This window comes from Helianthus annuus, chromosome 11 (assembly GCF_002127325.2).
Source record: "Helianthus annuus cultivar XRQ/B chromosome 11, HanXRQr2.0-SUNRISE, whole genome shotgun sequence".
Lineage (NCBI taxonomy): Eukaryota > Viridiplantae > Streptophyta > Magnoliopsida > Asterales > Asteraceae > Helianthus > Helianthus annuus.
In genome coordinates this window covers 55431164-55452765 of record NC_035443.2, presented here as the reverse complement: position 1 = coordinate 55452765, position 21602 = coordinate 55431164, and the positions used below count along the sequence as shown (strand labels likewise).

The 21602-nt window shown below is 39.5% G+C and overlaps 1 protein-coding gene and 1 non-coding gene across 10 annotated transcripts; both read right to left on the bottom strand.

Moving 5' to 3' along the window:
- Positions 1-5286: 5286 nt before the first annotated feature.
- LOC110890540 lies at positions 5287-7614 on the bottom strand. Of its 9 annotated transcripts, none has more exons than XR_004871312.1 (5): positions 7218-7600; positions 7057-7126; positions 6608-6767; positions 6262-6382; positions 5287-5604 (listed from the first exon to the last, which is right to left on the bottom strand). XR_004871312.1 is itself a non-coding variant. In XM_035979294.1 (4 exons), the coding sequence occupies exons 1-4, from the start codon at positions 7502-7504 to the stop codon at positions 6722-6724; spliced, it is 324 nt and encodes a 107-aa protein (XP_035835187.1). In that variant the 5' UTR covers positions 7505-7614; the 3' UTR covers positions 6481-6721. The 9 variants fall into 9 exon arrangements, 1 of the variants encoding a protein (XP_035835187.1); XR_002564549.2 differs by having other exon boundaries at positions 7363-7600; XR_002564547.2 differs by having other exon boundaries at positions 7057-7072; positions 7363-7599.
- A 1143-nt stretch (positions 7615-8757) lies between these two features.
- On the bottom strand, positions 8758-8829 carry TRNAE-UUC. The gene has a single exon. It is a non-coding gene; the product is annotated as a tRNA-Glu (tRNA).
- Positions 8830-21602: the final 12773 nt, after the last annotated feature.

The window sequence follows — 21602 nt, the reverse complement described above, 5'->3', positions numbered from 1 at the left end:
CTATGGGGATTTACGTGAACTCGTGATGGATGAAGCCCACAAATCCCGCTACTCAGTACATCCTGGTTCGGACAAGATGTACCACGACTTGAAGACTACATATTGGTGGCCTGGTATGAAGGCCCACATAGCAACATATGTCAGCAAATGTTTGACTTGCGCGAGAGTCAAGACAGAACACCAGAAGCCAGGGGGTCTACTCCAACAACCAGAAATCCCGAAATGGAAATGGGAGCAAATTTCCATGGACTTTGTTACAGGGCTACCTAGGTCTCAACGCGGAAATGATACTATTTGGGTAATAGTGGATCGATTGACTAAGTCCGCGCACTTTCTAGCTATTAAGGAAACATACAAGTTTTCTACCTTGGCGGAGATTTACTTAAAGGAAGTAGTTTCAAGGCACGGAGTGCCAACCTCAATTATTTCCGACCGAGACGCTCGATTTACTTCGGAATTGTGGCAAGCTATGCACAAATCCTTTGGCTCACGTTTGGACATGAGCACCGCTTATCACCCGCAAACGGATGGACAGTCCGAACGCACCATCCAGACTCTAGAAGACATGCTTAGAGCATGTGTGATCGATTTCGGCAAGAATTGGGAGAAGCATCTACCGCTGGTAGAGTTCTCTTACAACAACAGCTACCACACTAGTATTCAGGCAGCACCTTTTGAGGCATTGTACGGTCGTAAATGCCGGTCACCTCTCTGCTGGGCGGAAATCGGTGATAGTCAAATCACGGGCCCAGAGATGGTGGTAGATACAACGGAAAAGATTGCCCAGATCAGACAACGCATGGCGGCAGCTCGTGACCGTCAGAAGAGCTACGCTGATAAGCGTAGGAAACCATTGGAATTCCAGGTCGGTGACCGGGTTCTACTTAAAGTCTCACCCTGGAAGGGTGTGGTTCGCTTTGGTAAACGGGGCAAGCTTAATCCACGATACATTGGACCATTCGAAATTACCGAGAAGATCGGTAAGGTTGCTTATAGATTGAACCTGCCTGAAGAACTGAGTGCGGTACACAATGTTTTTCACGTATCCAACCTGAAGAAGTGTTTGTCGGATGAAACGCTCGTAATTCCTTTCAAGGAACTGACTATTGACGAACAGCTACACTTTACTGAGGAACCGATTGAAATCACTGATCGAGAGATCAAAATCCTCAAACGTAGCCAAATACCTCTTGTACGAGTCCGTTGGAACTCGCGACGTGGCCCAGAGTATACCTGGGAGCGGGAAGACCAGATGAAGCACAAGTATCCCCAGTTGTTCCCAAACGAAAACCCAGCACTGAAGCTACAGCCGAATTTCGGGACGAAATTCCAAACTAGCGGGGGGATGATGTGACACCCCGTCGAAACGCTTTCACTTACACTAGCTTGACAGTGGCTGCCTTAACTTTCGGGACGAAAGTTCTTAAAACTTGGGGATAATGTGACACTTCGGACTTTCCCGGATAACCTTTCGATGTAACTTACGTGTATATGTGCTTTTGAATGAAAATTTGATCTATTATGTTACATGTTATGTGTATGTATTATATATAATTATATAGATAAAGTGTGTGAGAGTGTGTATGTGTGCGTTTATGTGGAGAGCCGAAACCACGAGACCAACTCGAGACCCCTTGGTCTCGAGTGAACAGTAAGCCAGTTGGGCCGGTTGGGGGTTTACAACCAAGGAGCCCAAATCGTACCCCACCTAGCCCACTCGAAACCCTATATAACCCGAATGGATGACCACCTTTCACACCTTTTACCATTTTGCAAACACTCTCCCTCATTCACTCTCTCCTTCACTAAAACCCCAAAACCCTAAGGTTCTAACATCACCTTCTTCCTCCTACTCGGAACCAAGCTCTCGGATCAACCAACAACAAGAACACCTCGGCTCTAGCTCGGAATCACCAACCGGAAGCTCACTCATCGATCCATCTTACCCACACACCTTGAATCTCTATCGGTTAGTGTTATTATGCTCACTAGGTGTTTGTTGCACAATGTTGATTAATTGCCTTGAAATGCTTGCATGATTGTGGTTATTTAGTTGATGATTGTTACTCTTGTTTGAGAAAATAGAGTGTTTTCCGGTTGTTACGATGTTTGGTTAAATGCTTGGTTAGATCGATTATTGTTATATGTTCGGATCATGTTAATACATAAAAGGATATGTTATATTGTTTAGGTTGAATGGTTTTTGCATTCCGAATGATATAAAGGGTTTGGTTAGAGGGTTTATACATAAATTTTGGGTTGATTATTGATGAATGTGGTTTGAATGTTGCTTGAATGTGAAGAACATGGTTGAAGATCATAAGATATTTTGAATATGCTTTGTTTGATCAGATTTAGACACAAAATAGACAAACAGACATGTTTAGTGGGCATGGTACACAAATTACATGAAAATGCAATATCATTGGATAGTACACTGCACAGGTTCTAGAAGATTGGCTGCACATAATCACGGTTGCGAGTCGCAACCTTTAGTTGCTACTCGAGACCACATCAAGTCTTGTCGAGATCTCCCGGTTGCGAGTCGCAATCAACGCGTATCGAATCCGGTTGCGAGTCGTAACCACTGCTGCTAAGTCGGAACTGCTAGTTGCGAGTCGGAACCTCTGGTTGCGAGTCGTAACCAAAACGTGATGAACCGAGACCTCAGTTGCGAGTCGTAACCTCGGTTGCGAGTCGCAACCACCCTTGTCTCGACTGGACTATTTTGGTGTTATTGGGCTTTGACTGTTGGGCTTTCTGTTGACTGGACTGCATGTTGTTACTGCTGATTATATGTTAGGGCTGACCCAATAACCCAACTGTTTGTGTACTCGCATGTTATACGTGTTTGCTATATGTATTGCCATACGTGTTCGCTATGTGTTTACTTGTACCCGACTTGACCCATACTTGGTAACCATGCTAGGACGTAGTGACCAACATACTTGACCGGGTAAAATAATCTACCGAGCAACCCAAGGTGAGTTCACAACTTAAAAGCATGCGTCCCGGTGGTTTGGGACACGAGACTAAAACAACCCTATCCCCTTGTAAAGGGGATACCATTTACATTCCTTCCCTAGTTACTGGGAACAAACTTACTTTTCCTTCCCTTGTCATTGGGAAACCTTTTAGTTAATTACTGTTTATACGGAATGCAACCAAACGGCACTAAACGCAACTCTATCACTCAAGTCCCTACTACATAATACCGATTAGTCGCCGGGGCCAGGCGAACGGGTTATTAGTTGATAGCGCTATTTAGGTCTTACCAGCCTCACACCGTGCCATGGTATGGGATCGGTCGTGAACTAATGTACTCAGGCATCCGTCAATGATGATAGAACATTGACATCGGGGCATCCTGCGGAAACGCAAACGGTTACCTAGTGTTCGGTATTGGAAAAACAGTTTAGTCGCTAACTTTTGGGGTAGCTCCCCATGGCATGTATAAACGGATAAATTAACTGGTGAAACAAGTTTTTGGTAATTAAAACTGGACAACTAGTGAACTCACTCAGCATTATTGTTGACTCCTTACTGCATGCTTTGCAGGTAATCAGTGACTGAGGAGCGGCTGCTTGGGAATGTGTAGTGTTTGTCAAAACCCGTGTGTTGGGCTTAATTATCATAAACTATGAACTTTGTTAAACTATTTTACTTCTGCTTCTGCTATTTAAGTTTTAAACTCTGAACTTGATATTTACTAATCTCATGGTTAGTGAGTATTACTTTAATATTAACCAATGCTTAGTATAATTGGTGGCTGGATCCTGGTCAGTCACGCCCTCGAAGCGGGTGTCATCCGCAGGTGGAATTTGGGGGTGTGACAGTATTCCAACTTTGCCTCCATATATATTCAAAGTTTTCATGTAAAACTAATTCCTTTTTAATACATAATGAGATCTCTGTATAAAAATGTTTTCGCAACCCATACGCCGGTGGTGGCTTTGATGGTGTGCTGGGAGGACCTCCGCACAAGGCCCATGATTTCGAGGGGCACATGATTTATAAAAAAAATCCGATATATGTATATGTCAATATTTTTTTAAAAATAGTGAACAAATAACAATTCTAATATAGGTCCATTTATAAATCCGCACAAGGCCCATGATTTCGAGGGGCACATGATTAACACAAAAACGCCCTCGGAGCAAGATGATCTTTCTAACTTTATTAAACTTTGCATTGAAGTAGTTCAATTGTAATCAAATTTTAACCATGTACCAAATCTATCCATGTAATCATCAAGATATTAGGCTACAGAGATGGCATTCTAAATCGACTGAAAAGTGGCCAAACCTCGTGGACAAAAAGGCATTTTACTCTAAAATAAAAAGTTTAAAGGCATTTTTTTGATTTTTTTTAAAGGCATTTTACTCTAAAATAAATTTATTTATTGGCTCATGGGTCATTGCACAACGCTTATATCACATGGAAGTAAAGATAACATATCTGCATATCAATGAGCCATTGTTACATTGCTGTAAGAATTCGACATGTGGAGATTAATCATGTCTTAAATTGAGCCTAATAAATCGATTCAACTATCTAAAAAGTTATTTTAGAGTATGTAAAAAACTATTGAAGAATGATAACAATTAGGCTGGAGGGTGTGATACACGGGTGAGAACAATTTAATTTTGATAAATATAAAAAATAAAAAAAACAACAAAGAATGAAAGTGCATTTTCCATTTAACAATCAAAAACTCTTCTAGTTGTTTCCTAGTTTCCTTTTCTGCGTCAATAAGTTACACTTCATTTCATGAAAAAACTTACTTAGAAACATGAAATATTGATCATGCATCAAAGAATTGAGACTCGTTGACTAATTACATATAAATTAATCTTATTTGAAACAGAGAATGTGCTCTCGTGCATTCATATCCCAACCTAATGTTGTTGCTATCACTTATCATATATTTTGAAGTTAAAACTACTATCTAGGTGGCAGTTGATACAACATTCAAAAGGTATCTTAGGTTGACATTGAAGGGCATGCATTGTTTTACCTTCCAATTCAGTACCACGTCTAGAATAGTTGCAAAAGAAATAAGTTCAGTCACTATATAAAGCAATAATACGGGTCTTTTTAAAATTTGAGCTGAAGAAAATGACAAATCTTAAAAAAAAAATACGCTATGCAGGGAATATGAATAAAGTTTCTAAGACCAAGTGCTTGGCATATCTTGACCAAACTTCAATATCAAAGCAGTTATTTAATGTATCACACATGATTATACAAAGCTATGATTTTAACCATAAGATAAACTCTTTTAAATAAGATGACTTAAAAGATATCATTTAAATACAAGTTTGGTAACTTTCAGCCCATTTTACACTCATCCGAATTGTTGACCCATTTCATTATCATCTACTTTTCTACATAAGACATGCTTGACCCGTTATCAATAAATTACAACCTGAATATTGACCTGTAAGTGTGAAAAATCTAGGACATATAAATCATACCATCCTACAACATGAAGCAACTCCGCCAGGTCTATCAAAGTCTTCTCCAATATTTTGTCATCTAAATCCATACTTTTTGAATGCTCTAGCATCAGAAGGGCACTTTTGTACAATTTGATGGTTAAATCTGCATCCCATGTTATTCAAATAACAATTAGAATTTCCAAACTGTTAACTTGTTTTTAAAATAAATTAAAGAAACCAAGAACCAACTTTTAGTCTATTCTACAAGAGCAAACAATAAACATTCTAGCTCGACACAAAATAACAGTTCGTTTTATAACAAAAGACATCCTATTTTCAGCAGGGGTATAAGTCACAATTTTAACCAATTTACAATATTTATGAGTGGGTCAATTTGAGTTGTATTTATCAAAACCGGGTCAATTTGAACTGGTTGAAACTTGAAAACTGGCTAAAGTCTATATTTAGTGCATAAAACCTACTAAATCATTTATTCAAATATTCATATTATTATTGTAATAGTATTGTTTCTCATAGTAGTACTATGGGTCAATTCGGCCAAACTCAATTTGACCCATATATAACTTTACAAATGGGGTGGAGTTACATGGTCCGTTGGCACTCCGCCTAGTTTGCTATAGGGGTATTCAACATCGTCCATTTTGTTTATCTAACTATTACAACTTCAACCACATAGGAACATCCGAACACTAATTTCTACAACCCATTTTATTCGCTTTCAAAACAAGCATCAAAACACCCCACATGTCAACACTTATAGTTATCAAGCAATATCTAGAATTAAAAAAGTTAAGCTTACCAAGAGAAGCCTCCACACATTAGGGCCAATATAAGGTGGCACGCCACTTCTTGCTAACTCACACAGCTTGTATGCAAAGAATACTCTTTTGGATTAATTGTAACCATCTTTATTCACAAACCTGTATTTCACAAATATTTAAAAAATCCTAATTATATGGTGAACAGTTATGTTAGTCAAAACCTTAGAGCTTCTTTTGACCTATCTTTAGAATTTGAGTGCCTAAAATGACACTTGTAATGCCATTTAGTTTATATATATGAATTTGATCCCACACAAAAGATTAGAAACAACATTAAAAAGTGAAAATTACAATTTTAAGATCAACCTCACCCATCAAAATTACCTCATTGGGATCATCCCTGCGTTTGTTTGGGGGGCAATCAATTTCTGAGGGGCTTAGATCACTAAAACCAGCAGCCCAATATTACATCCTTTAGTGGATCTGATTTTCTTGTTTTCAACACTTTAGTACTTTACGCAAGAAGCTACGATCCCTTAACAACCTACTTACATACAACAATATAAAGATGTGAAAAATATGGTCTAAAATTGCAAATTAAATAGAAACTATAATCAAAATACATGTTCGAGTGTCAAAAATTTGTAGACTTGGGATAGAGATGGTATAATACAAGCCCTAAAACTCGAAATCAATTAGTTACCCACCAATTGTTTAAAAAAACACACACTTATATGAACACGATATACCCAATCTCTAGCATAAAATCTACAAGCAATCTTCAACTAAAACAGATGAGTGAAAAGCATTAATCAAAAGGATCGAATATTAACCAAAGCAACAGCAGATCTGAAGATGAAATGCTCTTAGTTAGGGTTTTTAACTTGAAACGGGTTATTAAATCTGCGAATTTGGTGATGGAAGGGAAAATTAGTATTTGGAAGATGAACAAACTTTGAATCACAAAAACCATCGATTTGTCATATTTGATTACCATTTAAGATAGAATGAAGCCAATGGTGGAGAATGTAGATGAGATCTTTGTGAAACAATAAAAAGACTAAAACACTGTGAATCGTAACTATAATCATACTGATAACAATCAGACATGGATTAGTTTATAGATCGAAAAAACTTACCAAAACCACAAACCCTAGCTTCTTGAATCAAAACAGGGAAGATGATGAGGGCTAGGGTTTCGTGATTGTGAAACTCTTCCATTCCAACATATGGATCTGCAGAAAAAGTGAGGGAGGCGCTAGGGTTTTGAGTGTGTACCATTGAGATGAAAGATTGAACACGGAGAAGAACAGGCGGCTGCAATGTAAAAAACCCTAAAGATGTTTAGGAAGATGGAACGGCTGAGAGAAAAAAAATGAGGGAATTAGGTTTTAGAACATTTATATAGTCGGGTAAAAATCCGGGTACGGATACCCAGTGCGGGATCCAAACGCGAATATGTGATTTTTCTCTAATTTTCCCGTCAAAACATCAAAATGATTGCATTACAACATGCCACGTGGCCCACATCTTGTTTGTTTATTATATATATAGATTATTCGATGCAAATAGCTAACTCAAGACGAAAATAAAAGGTCAGAGAATTGAATTGCAAAACAAGTAAAGAAAACAAAATCTAAGCTGTGAAAAGTTACTGCACAGTCGCTAGTCGCTACCAACAACGGTATGAACAGTTTCACCTTGCACAACACTTCAACAACTCTACATCCCTTAAATTAAAAGTGTTCTCTTCTTGGCCTGTCGATTATTTCCTTTTGCATCAAGAACTTCTGAGTTCATTCGGCAGGAAATCATTAACAATAAAAAACCCAACAATAATCAATCAATCAATGGAAAATTAAAAATCAAGAGACCAACCATTTCGTTTATTGAAATCATTGTTTTCACCATGGGCGGCTCTTATGGTGTGCGGGGAGGACTTTCGCACAAGGCCCGTGATTTCGAGGGGCACAAGATTTAAAAAAAATCGATATATATATATGTTATTTAAAAAAAATTGTAAACACATACAAATCAATATAGAGGCCCATTATCAAATACTTTTTTATGCTTTATAATTTACCCAGCTTAACATTACGTTTATTGTGCCTAACCCAATACTAATATAATTTAAAAAAAAATAACAAAAAAAAACAATTTTCATTAAAGCATATGGGCACATTTTTCGAGTTAGAACAGGGTACATGAATTCTCAGAGACGCCACTGGTTTTCACCACAAGATCTTCATATTCGCCGTTCCAAAAAAAGATCTTCATATGTGAATCTGGAACTGACAGTGAATCTTTTAAACCAACACCAAAAAAGTAATAAATAGCAGGTTTTACTTCAGTCACATTCACATGAATTTGTCAATCAATTAAAAGTAGCAACTAGCATTGCAAAAAAATGTCTACTAAATTCAGCTTCATCAACGTCTAGTCTATATACAGTAACCGATTATCATAACTTAGTAGCTATTTACTTTCACCATGAAAATAATGTAAAGTGAAGCAAATAGAAACCTGGAAAAAAGTTCCATTGCCGGGAATCGAACCCGGGTCTCCTGGGTGAAAGCCAGATATCCTAACCACTGGACGACAATGGAAGTTGTTAGTAAATTTATAAATCATTCTATGAGTTCATTTATTGGTCTATATTCATTTTATTTTATCCAGCTTAAAGCACATTATTTAAAACTTATTATTAATTCTAATTTAATCTTTAATATAATAGATTAATTGTTGGTATCAATTTAAATGCTTACAACTTGGTAACTACTTTATTTTGAGGAAATTTCATAAAATATTAATCGAATTTATTTTGATATTGATGAGTAGTTTTAAAAATGGTTTACGATTAATGATATTGTTTCACTTTCATTTTCAACCCTTGATATGGCGGGAGCGACACATCGTATTGCGATACTCGTTTTTGGTAATTTTTTATTCATATAATATTTATTGTAGAATTATTGTGATAGATATACATCAAAATCGAAGTATTGGGTAATCCATTTCATTGTGTTGTGCATGGTTCGGTCGGTTCGGTTATTATCCTCAACCGAAGCTGAAACCAAAGTCATCGTTTATTCTATTTTATTAACCAATCGGTTTTCGGTTAACATGGACCGTATTTAAGGAATTAGATATCGTTGAAACCTAAGAGGTGACGAACGCAGAAGAGAATAGCTAAAAGGGATTGTTGAAGAACAAGGATTCAAGATCGAATCATTCGGAAAAAGATTCAAGGAAGACTAGCGTACAGGAGGTCAAGAGATCGATCCTTATTAAGTTAGACCCTTCGTATTATTGTTTTTCTTTTGATTTCAATCATGTATTCATTGAATTCAATAGCTATGTTTGTTACCATAAGTAGCTAACTGCGCCATAGCCGGTTAGGTAGGATGATTCTTAATACTTTGCATTGAATTGGCTGATTTTGTTATCAAAGTGTGTTTTAGTAAGGTTTGCTTATGATCTTGTGATAGAGTAATTGGTAGGTTGAGTATTGATGTTCAAATGAGTTTATATGGATGATTTAGATCTTTCTATGAGGTTAAGCATGTTAGATCTGCTTTGTTTATCATTAAGATACATATCAATCGTTAGTCTAGAGCTAGAAGCTTAGTAGGTGAAGGACAAACTTGTTTGGGTGTTGGTAATTCATATGGGTCATCTACGAGAAGAATCTGATTAAAAAGATTTAGAAACTAGTTAAGGGTTTGTTTTAAGTTAAATATAATAGATAGTAATTCACTCGGTTCGCTAATCTTTGGTTGCTAGAACAATATAAGAGACTCTTAGATCACAAAGGATTAGTAAATGACTTAGTTACTTAGAACCAGATAGTTGGGCGTGTCTATAGGCTGGTTATTTGGGGACATGGGGCTAACCTGAGAGGGCTGTAGCTTTTTCACATTACACCCTCATCACTAGTGTCAACTGTGATGAGTTTTGTCACACCCTCAAATTCCACCTGCGGAGTATCATCCGCTTGAGAGCGTGACTGACCTATACTGGTAACCATTTAGGACGTGGTGACCAGCATACTTAACCAAGTAAACTAAACTGCCGAGCAACCCAAGGTGAGTTCACAACTTAAAGCATGCGTTCCCGGTGGTTTGGGAAACGGAACTAAAAACAACATTATCCCCTTGTGAGGGATACAACTTACTTTTCTTCCCTTGTTATTGGGAACCTTTAGTTAATTACTGTTTATACGGAATGCAACAAGCAGCACTAAACGAAACTCTATCACTTAAGTCCCTACTACTTAATACCGATTAGTCGCCGGGGCCAGGCGAACGGGTTATTAGTTGATAGCGCTATTTAGGTCTTACCAACCTCACACCGTGCCCGTGTATGGGATCGGGAGTGAACTAATGGACTCTGGCATCCGTCAATGATGATAGAACATTGACATCGGGGCATTCTGTGGAAACGTACGGTTACCTAGTATTCGGTATTGGAAAAACAGTTTAGTCGCTTACTTTTGGGGTAGCTCCCCTTGGCATGTATAAACGGATAAATTAACTGGTGAAACAAGTTTTTGGTAATTAAAAACTGGACAACTCGTGAACTCGCTCAACATTATTGTTGACACCTTACTGCATGCTTTGCAGGTAACCAGTGACTCAGGAGCTCGCAACTTGGGGACGTGTAGTGGTCGTCAAAACCCGTGTGTTGGGTTTTAAATCATCTTGAACTATGAACTTGTTTTAAACCTATTTGAATTATGCTTCCGCTGTTTACTTAAACTATGATTCGAACTTGAACTTTTGAAACTTTAAACTATTATGGTTGCTAACTATTTTGGTAGGTGGACACTTTTTACTATTAAATCAACGCTCAGTATAATTGGTGGCTGGATCCTGGTCAGTCACGCTCTCAAGTGGATGATACTCCGCAGGTGGAATTTGAGGGTGTGACAGATTGGTATCAGAGCCATTGGTTATAGTGAACTTGGTTTTAAAAAGGGGGAAAATCTTTTTGAGAAAAACCAGACTATAACCCGTGACTCGTGACGACACTACACTCCAAGTGCAAGACTCGTCTTATCTGACCTCATAGCTCGGACCCGTGTTTACTTGCTTGTTTGTTTTATGCTTTCTACTCTGCTATACGTACTAGTTTGCCTAATTAGATAGATACGCCTCCCCTCTTCTATCTCATTCTCGCTATATTACGACATCCCACTCATACTATGTTTTCTGGTTATGAAGACAATGAGTGGACGCGGACGAGGAAACGTCAACATGACTCAGGCTCAGTTCACTAACCTGATCAACACGGTGGTTGCAGCTTTCGCAGCTCACCCTGGAGGTAAAACTCGTTATTTTAGGGTGTTTAGATCCTACCACCGCATCGTCTTTTCACCTCTAAACCTATTCGCATCGCTCTCACAACAGGTCAGCATGCGCCTGCGCAACCACATGCGTGTACTTTCAAGACCTTCATGGATTGCAAGCCTCTTCCTTTCAATGGCACGGAGGGTGCCATAGGTCTTCTGCACTGGATCGAGAAGGTGGAAGCTGTCTTTGCTGTCTGCGAATGTCCCCCTGCTAATTGGGTGAAGTTTGCTACTGGTACCCTTGAAGGAAGCGCGCTTTCATGGTGGAAGGCGCAAATTCAAATGCTTGGTTTGGAGACTGCTATTGCTACTGCATGGGAGGATTTCAAGGATATGATCAAGGAAGAGTATTGTCACAGGGATGACATCCACAAACTCGAGGACGAGTACTATGGTCCCAAGATGGTTAGGTCAGAGATTGAGACCTACACCAAGCTGTCCAACGACTATGCTGCACTTTGCCCAAACATGTCCCGACCTATGTATCGAAGGATCGAATTGTACATCAAAGGCTTGGTCCCAGAAATCCAGAGCCATGTGACCTCGGCCAACCTCAATACCATACAGCCCGTGGTTCGTCTTGCCCACAAACTCACCAACCAGGCTGTGGAGGAGGGCAAGTTGCCCAAGAGGATCAGTGCTACGGAAGGAACTTCTAGTGATGGCAAACAAAAGTGGGATGGAAATCAGGGCAAGGATGCTAGCTCTACTCAGGCTCCAGCCCAGCAAAGGAGATCTGAAAACAACAAAGGCCCTCAGCAACAGGGTGGCTATCGGGGAAGCTACCCTAAGTGCAACAAGTGTAACAGACACCACAATGGGGCGTGTAACAAAGGTCAGTGTCAGCGATGCAACAAAATGGGGCATGAAGCTAAGGATTGTAGAAGTCAGTTCCCAACAAGGCAGAATCAGCAACAACCCCAACAGCAGCAGCAACAAGGAAACAACCGTGGATGTTACAAATGTGGGGCAGTGGGACACTTGCGAAAGGACTGCCCAGAGCTAAACCAGAATCGCAACAACAACCAGGGAGCTGGGAACCACGATCAAAACAACAATGCTGGGAATGGTGCAAGGGGAAGAGCTTTCGTGATTGGAGCTGGGGAAGCAAGGAATGACCCCAACGTTGTGGCGGGTAAGTTCCTAGTTGATGATCGCTATGTTTCTGTGTTATTTGATTCTGGAGCCGATGCTAGTTATGTATCCCTACATATTAGTAAGAAGCTTAAGCACCCACCTGCATTATTAAATTCTAAGCACATCGTCGAGTTAGCCAATGGTAGAAACATCGAGGCCTCGCACGTGATCCACGACTGCAAGCTAGAATTGTCTGGTCAGACGTTTAGTATCGATCTTTTCCCTGTCATTCTTGGAAGTTTCGACGTCGTCATCGGTATGGATTGGTTATCCAAACATCGCGCTGAAATTCTCTGTCAAGAGAAAGCAGTCCGTATTCCACGCCGTTTTGGCAAACCCCTCATTGTTCAAGGTAACAAAGGCGGAGAAGTCTCGGGCATCATCTCGTTCCTAAAAGCCCAGAAGTGTTTACGAAAAGGGCACATCGCTGTCTTAGCACTTGTCACCGACACACAAGAAAAGGAAAAGAGGATTGAAGATTTTCCAGTGGTACGCGACTATCCCGAGGTATTTCCTGAAGAACTACCTGGGCTCCTTCCTCATCGTCAGGTCGAATTCCAAATCGAGCTAACTCCTGGAGCAGCGCCCATAGCTCGAGCACCCTATCGACTAGCCCCCGCAGAACTGAAAGAACTCTCTACGCAATTACAGGAACTATTGGATAAAGGATTTATCCGCCCTAGTTCATCACCCTGGGGAGCACCAGTACTCTTCGTTAAGAAGAAGGATGGCACGTTCCGAATGTGCATCGACTATCATGAGTTGAACAAGGTTATCATCAAGAATCGCTACCCTCTCCCGCGAATCGATGATCTGTTCGATCAGTTGCAAGGATCGAGCTACTACTCCAAGATTGACCTGCGATCAGGTTATCATCAGCTGAGAGTCCGTGATGAAGACATCTCCAAAACTGCCTTCAGGACTCGTTATGGTCATTATGAATTCCTCGTTATGCCCTTTGGGATGACCAACGCACCTGCGGTTTTCAAGGATCTCATGAACCGAGTGTGCAAGCCGTACCCCTACAAATTCGTGATTGTGTTCATCGACGACATCCTGATCTACTCAAAAAGTCAGGAGGAGCACGAGCAACACCTGCGCCTTATTCTTGAACTCCTTCGCAACGAGCAATTGTACGCCAAATTCTCGAAATGTGACTTCTGGCTTCGAGAAGTCCATTTCCTTGGGCACGTGGTCAATAAGGACGGAATTCACGTCGACCCAGCTAAGATCGACTCGATAAAGAACTGGCCTACGCCCAAAACTCCAACCGAAGTTCGCCAATTCTTGGGATTAGCAGGATACTATCGCAGATTAATCCAGGGATTCTCGAAGATTGCACAACCCCTAACGGCACTCACCCAGAAAGGCATTGCTTACAAGTGGAACGAGACGCAGGAGTCTGCCTTTCAGAAGCTAAAGGATAACCTCTGTAGTGCTCCTATTCTCTCGTTACCTGAGGGTACCGACGACTTCGTAGTTTACTGCGATGCGTCTATTCATGGGCTCGGTTGCGTGTTGATGCAACGCGAGAAAGTTATTGCCTACGCTTCTCGACAGCTTAAGACACACGAAAGAAACTACACAACGCATGACTTGGAACTGGGAGAAGTGGTTTTTGCTCTTAAGATATGGAGACATTACCTGTACGGTACCAAGTGCACTATCTACACCGATCACAGGAGTCTCGAGCATATCTTCCAGCAAAAGGAATTAAACATGCGACAACGTCGGTGGGTCGAACTCTTGAATGATTACGAATGCGCCATCAGGTACCATCCGGGCAAAGCCAATGTCGTGGCAGACGCCCGAAAAGACACTACGCCCAAGCGCGTGCGAGCATTACAACTTACCATCCAGTCTAACCTCCCTACCCAGATTCGAAATGCTCAGGTTGAAGCATTGAAACTGGAGAACATCAGAGCCGAGTCTCTGCGAGGATCGAGACAACGATTAGAACAAAAGGAAGATGGCGCATACTATGTGTCAGGGCGCATTTGGGTTCCACTCTACGGGGATCTACGTGAACTAGTGATGGACGAAGCCCATAAGTCCCGTTACTCAGTTCATCCTGGTTCAGATAAGATGTACCATGACTTGAGGACTACATATTGGTGGCCTGGCATTAAGGCCCACATAGCAACATATGTCAGCAAATGTTTGACTTGCGCAAGAGTCAAGACAGAGTACCAGAAACCAGCAGGCCTACTCCAGCAACCAGAAATCCCGAAATGGAAATGGGAACAAATTTCCATGGATTTTGTCATAGGGCTACCTAGGTCTCAACGCGGAAACGACACTATTTAGGTGATAATAGACCGATTGACCAAGTCTGCACACTTTTTGGCTATTAAGGAAACAGATAAGTTTTCTACACTGGCAGACATGTACTTGAAGGAAGTGGTTTCAAAGCACGGAGTGCCAACCTCCATTATTTCCGACCGAGACGCTCGCTTTACTTCAGAGCTGTGGCAAGCTATGCACAGGTCCTTTGGCTCACGTCTAGATATGAGCACCGCTTATCACCCACAAACGGATGGGCAGTCTGAACGGACCATCCAAACCCTAGAAGACATGCTTAGGGCATGTGTGATCGATTTTGGCAAAAATTGGGAAAAGCACCTATCGCTAGTAGAGTTCTCGTATAATAACAGCTACCACACTAGCATTCAGGCAGCACCTTTCGAGGCATTGTACGGTCGTAAGTGCCGGTCACCTCTTTGCTGGGCGGAAGTCGGTGATAGTCAGATCACGGGCCCAGAGCTGGTGGTAGACACAATGGAAAAGATTTCCCAGATCAGACAACGCATGGCGGCAGCTCGTGACCGTCAGAAAAGTTATGCTGACAAGCGTAGGAAACCGCTAGAATTCCAGGTCGGTGACCGGGTCCTACTCAAAGTCTCACCCTGGAAGGGTGTGGTTCGCTTTGGTAAACGGGGCAAGCTTAATCCGCGATATATCGGACCATTCGAAATTACCGAGAGAATCGGTAAGGTGGCTTATAGATTGAATCTGCCTGAAGAACTAAGTGCGGTACACAACGTATTTCACATATCCAATCTGAAGAAGTGTCTGTCAGATGAAATGCTCGTAATTCCTTTCAAGGAACTCACTATTGACGAACAGCTACACTTTACTGAGGAACCGATTGAGATCACGGATCGAGAGATCAAAACCCTCAAACGTAGCCAGATACCTCTTGTACGAGTCCGTTGGAACTCGTGACGTGGCCCAGAGTTTACCTGGGAGCGGGAAGACCAGATAAAGCACAAGTATCCCCAGTTGTTCCCAAATGAAACCCCCAGCACTGAAGCTACAACCGAATTTCGGGACGAAATTCCAAACTAACGGGGGGATGATGTGACACCCCGTTGAAACGCTCTCGCTCATACTAGCTTGTCAGTGGCTGCCTCAACTTTCGGGACGAAAGTTCTTAAAACTTGGGGATAATGTGACACTTCGGGCTTTCCCGAGCAACCTTCTCGTATTAGCACGGTGTGTGCATATATATTATTAAATGGAAATTGTGAATTATATTAGTGTGTTATGTGATCCTTGTATTAAACTATGTGTGTGTAATATATATATATATATATATATATATATATATATATATATATATATATATATATATATATATATATATATATATATATATATATATATATATATATATATATATATAAGTACGTATAAGTGATTCGAGACCATGAACCCGACTCGAGACCACTCGGTCTCGAGTGAACGATTGGGCCGGTTGGGCCGTGCACCCCCCAAAGCCCATTCGGAACCCATTAGAGTGTCCCGACCTTAAAATGGGTATAAAACCCATGCCCAAGCCAACCTTCTCTCATTTTGATATTTCCATCATTCTCCCCACACTCTCCTACACTCACACACTCTCTCTCTCTCTCTCTCTTACTAAAACCCTAAAACACTACCACCAAACCTCCTCTCATTTCCTTCTCTCGGATTCAACCAAGACTCTCGGATCAAGCTCGATATCATCACTCGGAAGTTGGTTCATTGATCCTTCATACCCTTTCATCTAGCCGGTTAGTTCTTTTGTAGTTGATTGATCAAAAATGATGATTTATGAATGCATAGCAATTGTTTTGATAGTTGGATGCTTGAATGAGTATGCTACTTATTAGATATTAGATTTGTTATCAATATTGAAACAACTTGTGTGAAACAAAGTGCTTCTTATAAACCGAATAAATGATTGGAATAATGAGTAGTAAATGGATGAGCTTAGTGTGTTCAAATAATGGATTCATGCTAGAAAGTGTAAGAAAATATTATTTCCATAGTATTCTTGCAAGATTTCCTTGATAGTTAGATTATAAACCTTGAAATGAATAATGTGTGTTTTAGTGTTCAAGGCATGTTACTATGCTTTCAAGATCATATTTTGATAAACCAAATAAACATGTTGATGTATGATGAAAAACCCTAAAAAGATGAACAAGTTTGAATGTGAATATGAATATTTGAACATGCTACGAATTTTAAAAAGATGCCATGTTTGATCTGATTTGTTTGGAAATTAGACAACAAAACATGTTTATGAAATTCTATTGGATAGTACATATTATCATGAAAACAAAATTCTATTGGATAGTACTATTAGACAAGTTCTAGAAGGTTTTCGGTCATCAGGTGTGCGAGTCGAAACCTCCTGTCTCGACCCGAGACCAGCAAATTACAACTCGAGACTGCGGAGATTGCTACTCGAGACCACATAGCAATCACTCGAGACTGAACCCGAGACGTCTGAGGTTGCGACTAGAACTGCGTGACTCGAGACCACCCCACTGCAACCCGAGACCATTGGTTTCGACTCGAGACCGAGAGGTCTCGACTCGAGACCACCATGTCTCGAGTAGGCTACTTGTTTTCGTTATTGGGCTGCATCTGATGTCTGGGCTGCATAATTTCCGGTTACTGTTACTGATGAACGGTTCAAGTGTTAGGACAGGCCCAATACCCTCGTATGTTTTAGTATGCTATGTGTTAAATACGTGTACCATATACGTGATTACTTGTGTCTGTGCCTGACCTATACTGGTAACCATTTAGGACGTGGTGACCAGCATACTTAACCAAGTAAACTAAACTGCCGAGCAACCCAAGGTGAGTTCACAACTTAAAGCATGCGTTCCCGGTGGTTTGGGAAACGGAACTAAAAACAACACTATCCCCTTGTGAGGGATACAACTTACTTTTCTTCCCTTGTTATTGGGAACCTTTAGTTAATTACTGTTTATACGGAATGCAACAAGCAGCACTAAACGAAACTCTATCACTTAAGTCCCTACTACTTAATACCGATTAGTCGCCGGGGCCAGGCGAACGGGTTATTAGTTGATAGCGCTATTTAGGTCTTACCAACCTCACACCGTGCCCGTGTATGGGATCGGGAATGAACTAATGGACTCTGGCATCCGTCAATGATGATAGAACATTGACATCGGGGTATTCTACGGAAACGTACGGTTACCTAGTATTCGGTATTGGAAAAACAGTTTAGTCGCTTACTTTTGGGGTAGCTCCCCTTGGCATGTATAAACGGATAAATTAACTGGTGAAACAAGTTTTTGGTAATTAAAAACTGGACAACTCGTGAACTCGCTCAACATTATTGTTGACACCTTACTGCATGCTTTGCAGGTAACCAGTGACTCAGGAGCTCGCAGCTTGGGGACGTGTAGTGGTCGTCAAAACCCGTGTGTTGGGTTTTAAATCATCTTAAACTATGAACTTGTTTTAAACCTATTTGAATTATGCTTTCGCTGTTTACTTAAACTATGATTCGAACTTGAACTTTTGAAACTTTAAACTATTATGGTTGCTAACTATTTTGGTAGGTGAACACTTTTTACTATTAAATCAACGCTCAGTATAATTGGTAGCTGGATCCTGGTCAGTCACGCTCTCAAGCGGATGATACTCCGCAGGTGGAATTTGAGGGTGTGACAAGTTTCTCATAAGAACCATAATCAACTGTTTTGCAATGTATTTAGATGATTCTGAACCTAACTGGTTATTTTCTAAATGTATTTAGATGGTTCTCATCACTGTTTTCTAAACTTAATCAAATAGGTTGTTTAGTGTTTTCTTGATCATTAAAAGTTACATAGGTTAGATATTACGAAAGAGATAGGTTAATAGATCTAAGTGTCCACGGATTGATACTTGATGCTTACCTAGGCTATACTATATACTAATTGGTACGCTTACCTAGAACCCGTGTAGTTAGTATTAGTGTTTTTACCTTTAAAACTCGGTTGTGTTATGTGTCAATTTGATTGTTAATTTCTAATCACGTCAGAATACTTGCGTAATTAAAACTCATCACAACAACAAATCATTTCTAGTGAGTTGTATTCCACTATTGCAATTGTTTGGATGCAACTTTGTAAACAATGTTACCTAATAACTCATCAAACATCAAATCTGAAAATTTAGGCTCACTATTATAACGAGTTAAATTTACTATTGTTACATGGTTAAACACAAAATTGTAATGTAAAATATATAACAAACTAGTATTAAGCACCCCCCGCGTTGCGGCGGGGGCGAGCACTAATGCCACACTATTGTCAGCGACCACCGACACTGAAGTTGCGGTGTTAATGCGAATAAATTAAACCGAAACGTAAAACATAGAATAAAATAACGAAGTTGATCTAGGACTCGCGTGTTATGATGAACCCGCGTTTATTTTTTCCCGTTTGACAGGTTCATCGTAATCTATATACAATTATTCACAGCTGCGATATAAAAAAACTAACCTTAGTATTTTCAATCTTGCATGCTTGGTTTTTCACAACATTTGAATTCAGAACTGGATCCATTTCTGAACTTGTTTAGCAATTGATTAGGGGTGTTCTGCTGTTTATTTATAGTAGTAAGCATTAGGGTTTAATTTTAGATTTGCCACCCCTTTATTTTGGAAGTTTGTTGGGGTTATTTTTTAGTTTTTATAAGATATATTAATAAAATAAAATGTGACACATAATATTTTCATTTATGTTAAAATAATCACTCAATATGTCAGTTTTGTATATTACATATGTTATTTTTTATTGTTCTCATAAAATTGTTCTATTTGTATGTGAGTTGGGCTAAACGCATGGGCTAGATGGGCTCAGGAGATCAAGTTTTGGTAGCTGGGCTTAAGAGTTTCAAGGAAAGTGATGGGCTGGGATTGGAGCTTGTGAACAGGATCTCAAATGCACGTCGTTATGTAGCGCGCTATAGTGTAACGGGTAAAAACACTTTTTATTTATGTTACAATAATAACTCAATATGTCAGTTTTATATTTTAGATATGTTAATGGGCTGGTATTTGAGCTTGTGAACAGGATCTCAAATGCACGTCGTTATGTAGCGCGCTATAGTGTAACGGGTAAAAACGGTTTTTCATTTATGTTAAATAATCACTCAATATGCCAGTTTTATATTTTACATATGTTAATGGGCTGGGATTGGAGCTTGTGAACAGGATCTCAAATGCACGTCGTTATGTAACACGCTATAGTGTAACGGATAAAAACGGTTTTTCATTTATGTTAAAATAGTCACTCAATGTGTCAGTTTTATATTTTACATATGTTATTTTTGTCAGTTTTATTACTGAAACGCACTCGTGATCTACATGAATCATTACTTCGAATTTGTAAATTTGATTGTGTTTCACATGTTTTGTGTACAATGTTGAAAGGCGTATCTGCGGAACTACTGGCTAAGTTGATGCCGGAACATGCTTGGAAGTAATATCCCTCACTCGGACTTTAGGTTGTAACACATTTTTAGACATTCGATCAGTTCGATCAGTGTCCAACATTTTAATTGAACCATGTGCTGTAATGTGGCTATTTCTATTTACACATTATGTACGAAAAAGATTATTTGTTGTTATTTTAGACATTCGATCAGTGGCCAACATTTTTAATTGAACTAACATTACACATTATGTGGCTATTTCTATTTACACATTATGTACGAAAAAGATTATTTGTTGTTATTTTCTTAAATCACTTGTAAAATTCAAATTTTAAAATTAAAAACAAGGAGCCAATTGACCAGGTACATACTTGTAAAGGATTTAGCTTGAATGTTTCGAATATGCATACTATATGTATAGATGAAATTTTCTCACCCTTTAAATTAGGAATTGCTGTTGATATTTGACTAAAGTATTAAAAAGTTGTTTAATTAGTTATTCGACAATAGTATTAGTATTATTCTTTAATCACTTGTACACAAAGCATCATCAACTTATACCTTCTAATCCGTGCGTTGATATTGAATAAGACAACTACCGAAACGTCTACAAAAATGTGTAGGTCATCATGCTATCTTTAGATTTTTTTTAAACATTATAGTTTATGAGATATGTTAAGAATAAGAAAAAAATTATAAGTTTGTTATGGAGGAGTGAATTCTAACTAATTATCTATAATTTTGTTAAAACCTTAGGGATTTGAGTGGAATAAGTTTAGGGGCTAAAAAATAAATAGTGTTTAAAAGACCAAACTACCCCCATTTTAGGGGCCTTTCTATAAATAAAGAGGGGAAAATGTCTTATTTTTTTGGGTATCTTAAAATGCCCTTGCCTCATGTATTATAATATAGTATAGATATAGATAATTGATAAAACCTAGTTAGTTTCTATTAAATATTCTAAAGCAAATTATCAAATAGGTTAGTTGGTTACTTATTGTTATATAACTAGATTTAAACTCCCCCGCGTTGCGGCGTGGGCGTAGAACTATGCCAAATAGCACTAATGTCTCACCACCGTCAACGACTACCAACACCGAGTCGATCCAGGACCCGCGCGTTGCGACAAACTTGTCAAACGAAAAAAATAAATGTAAAACA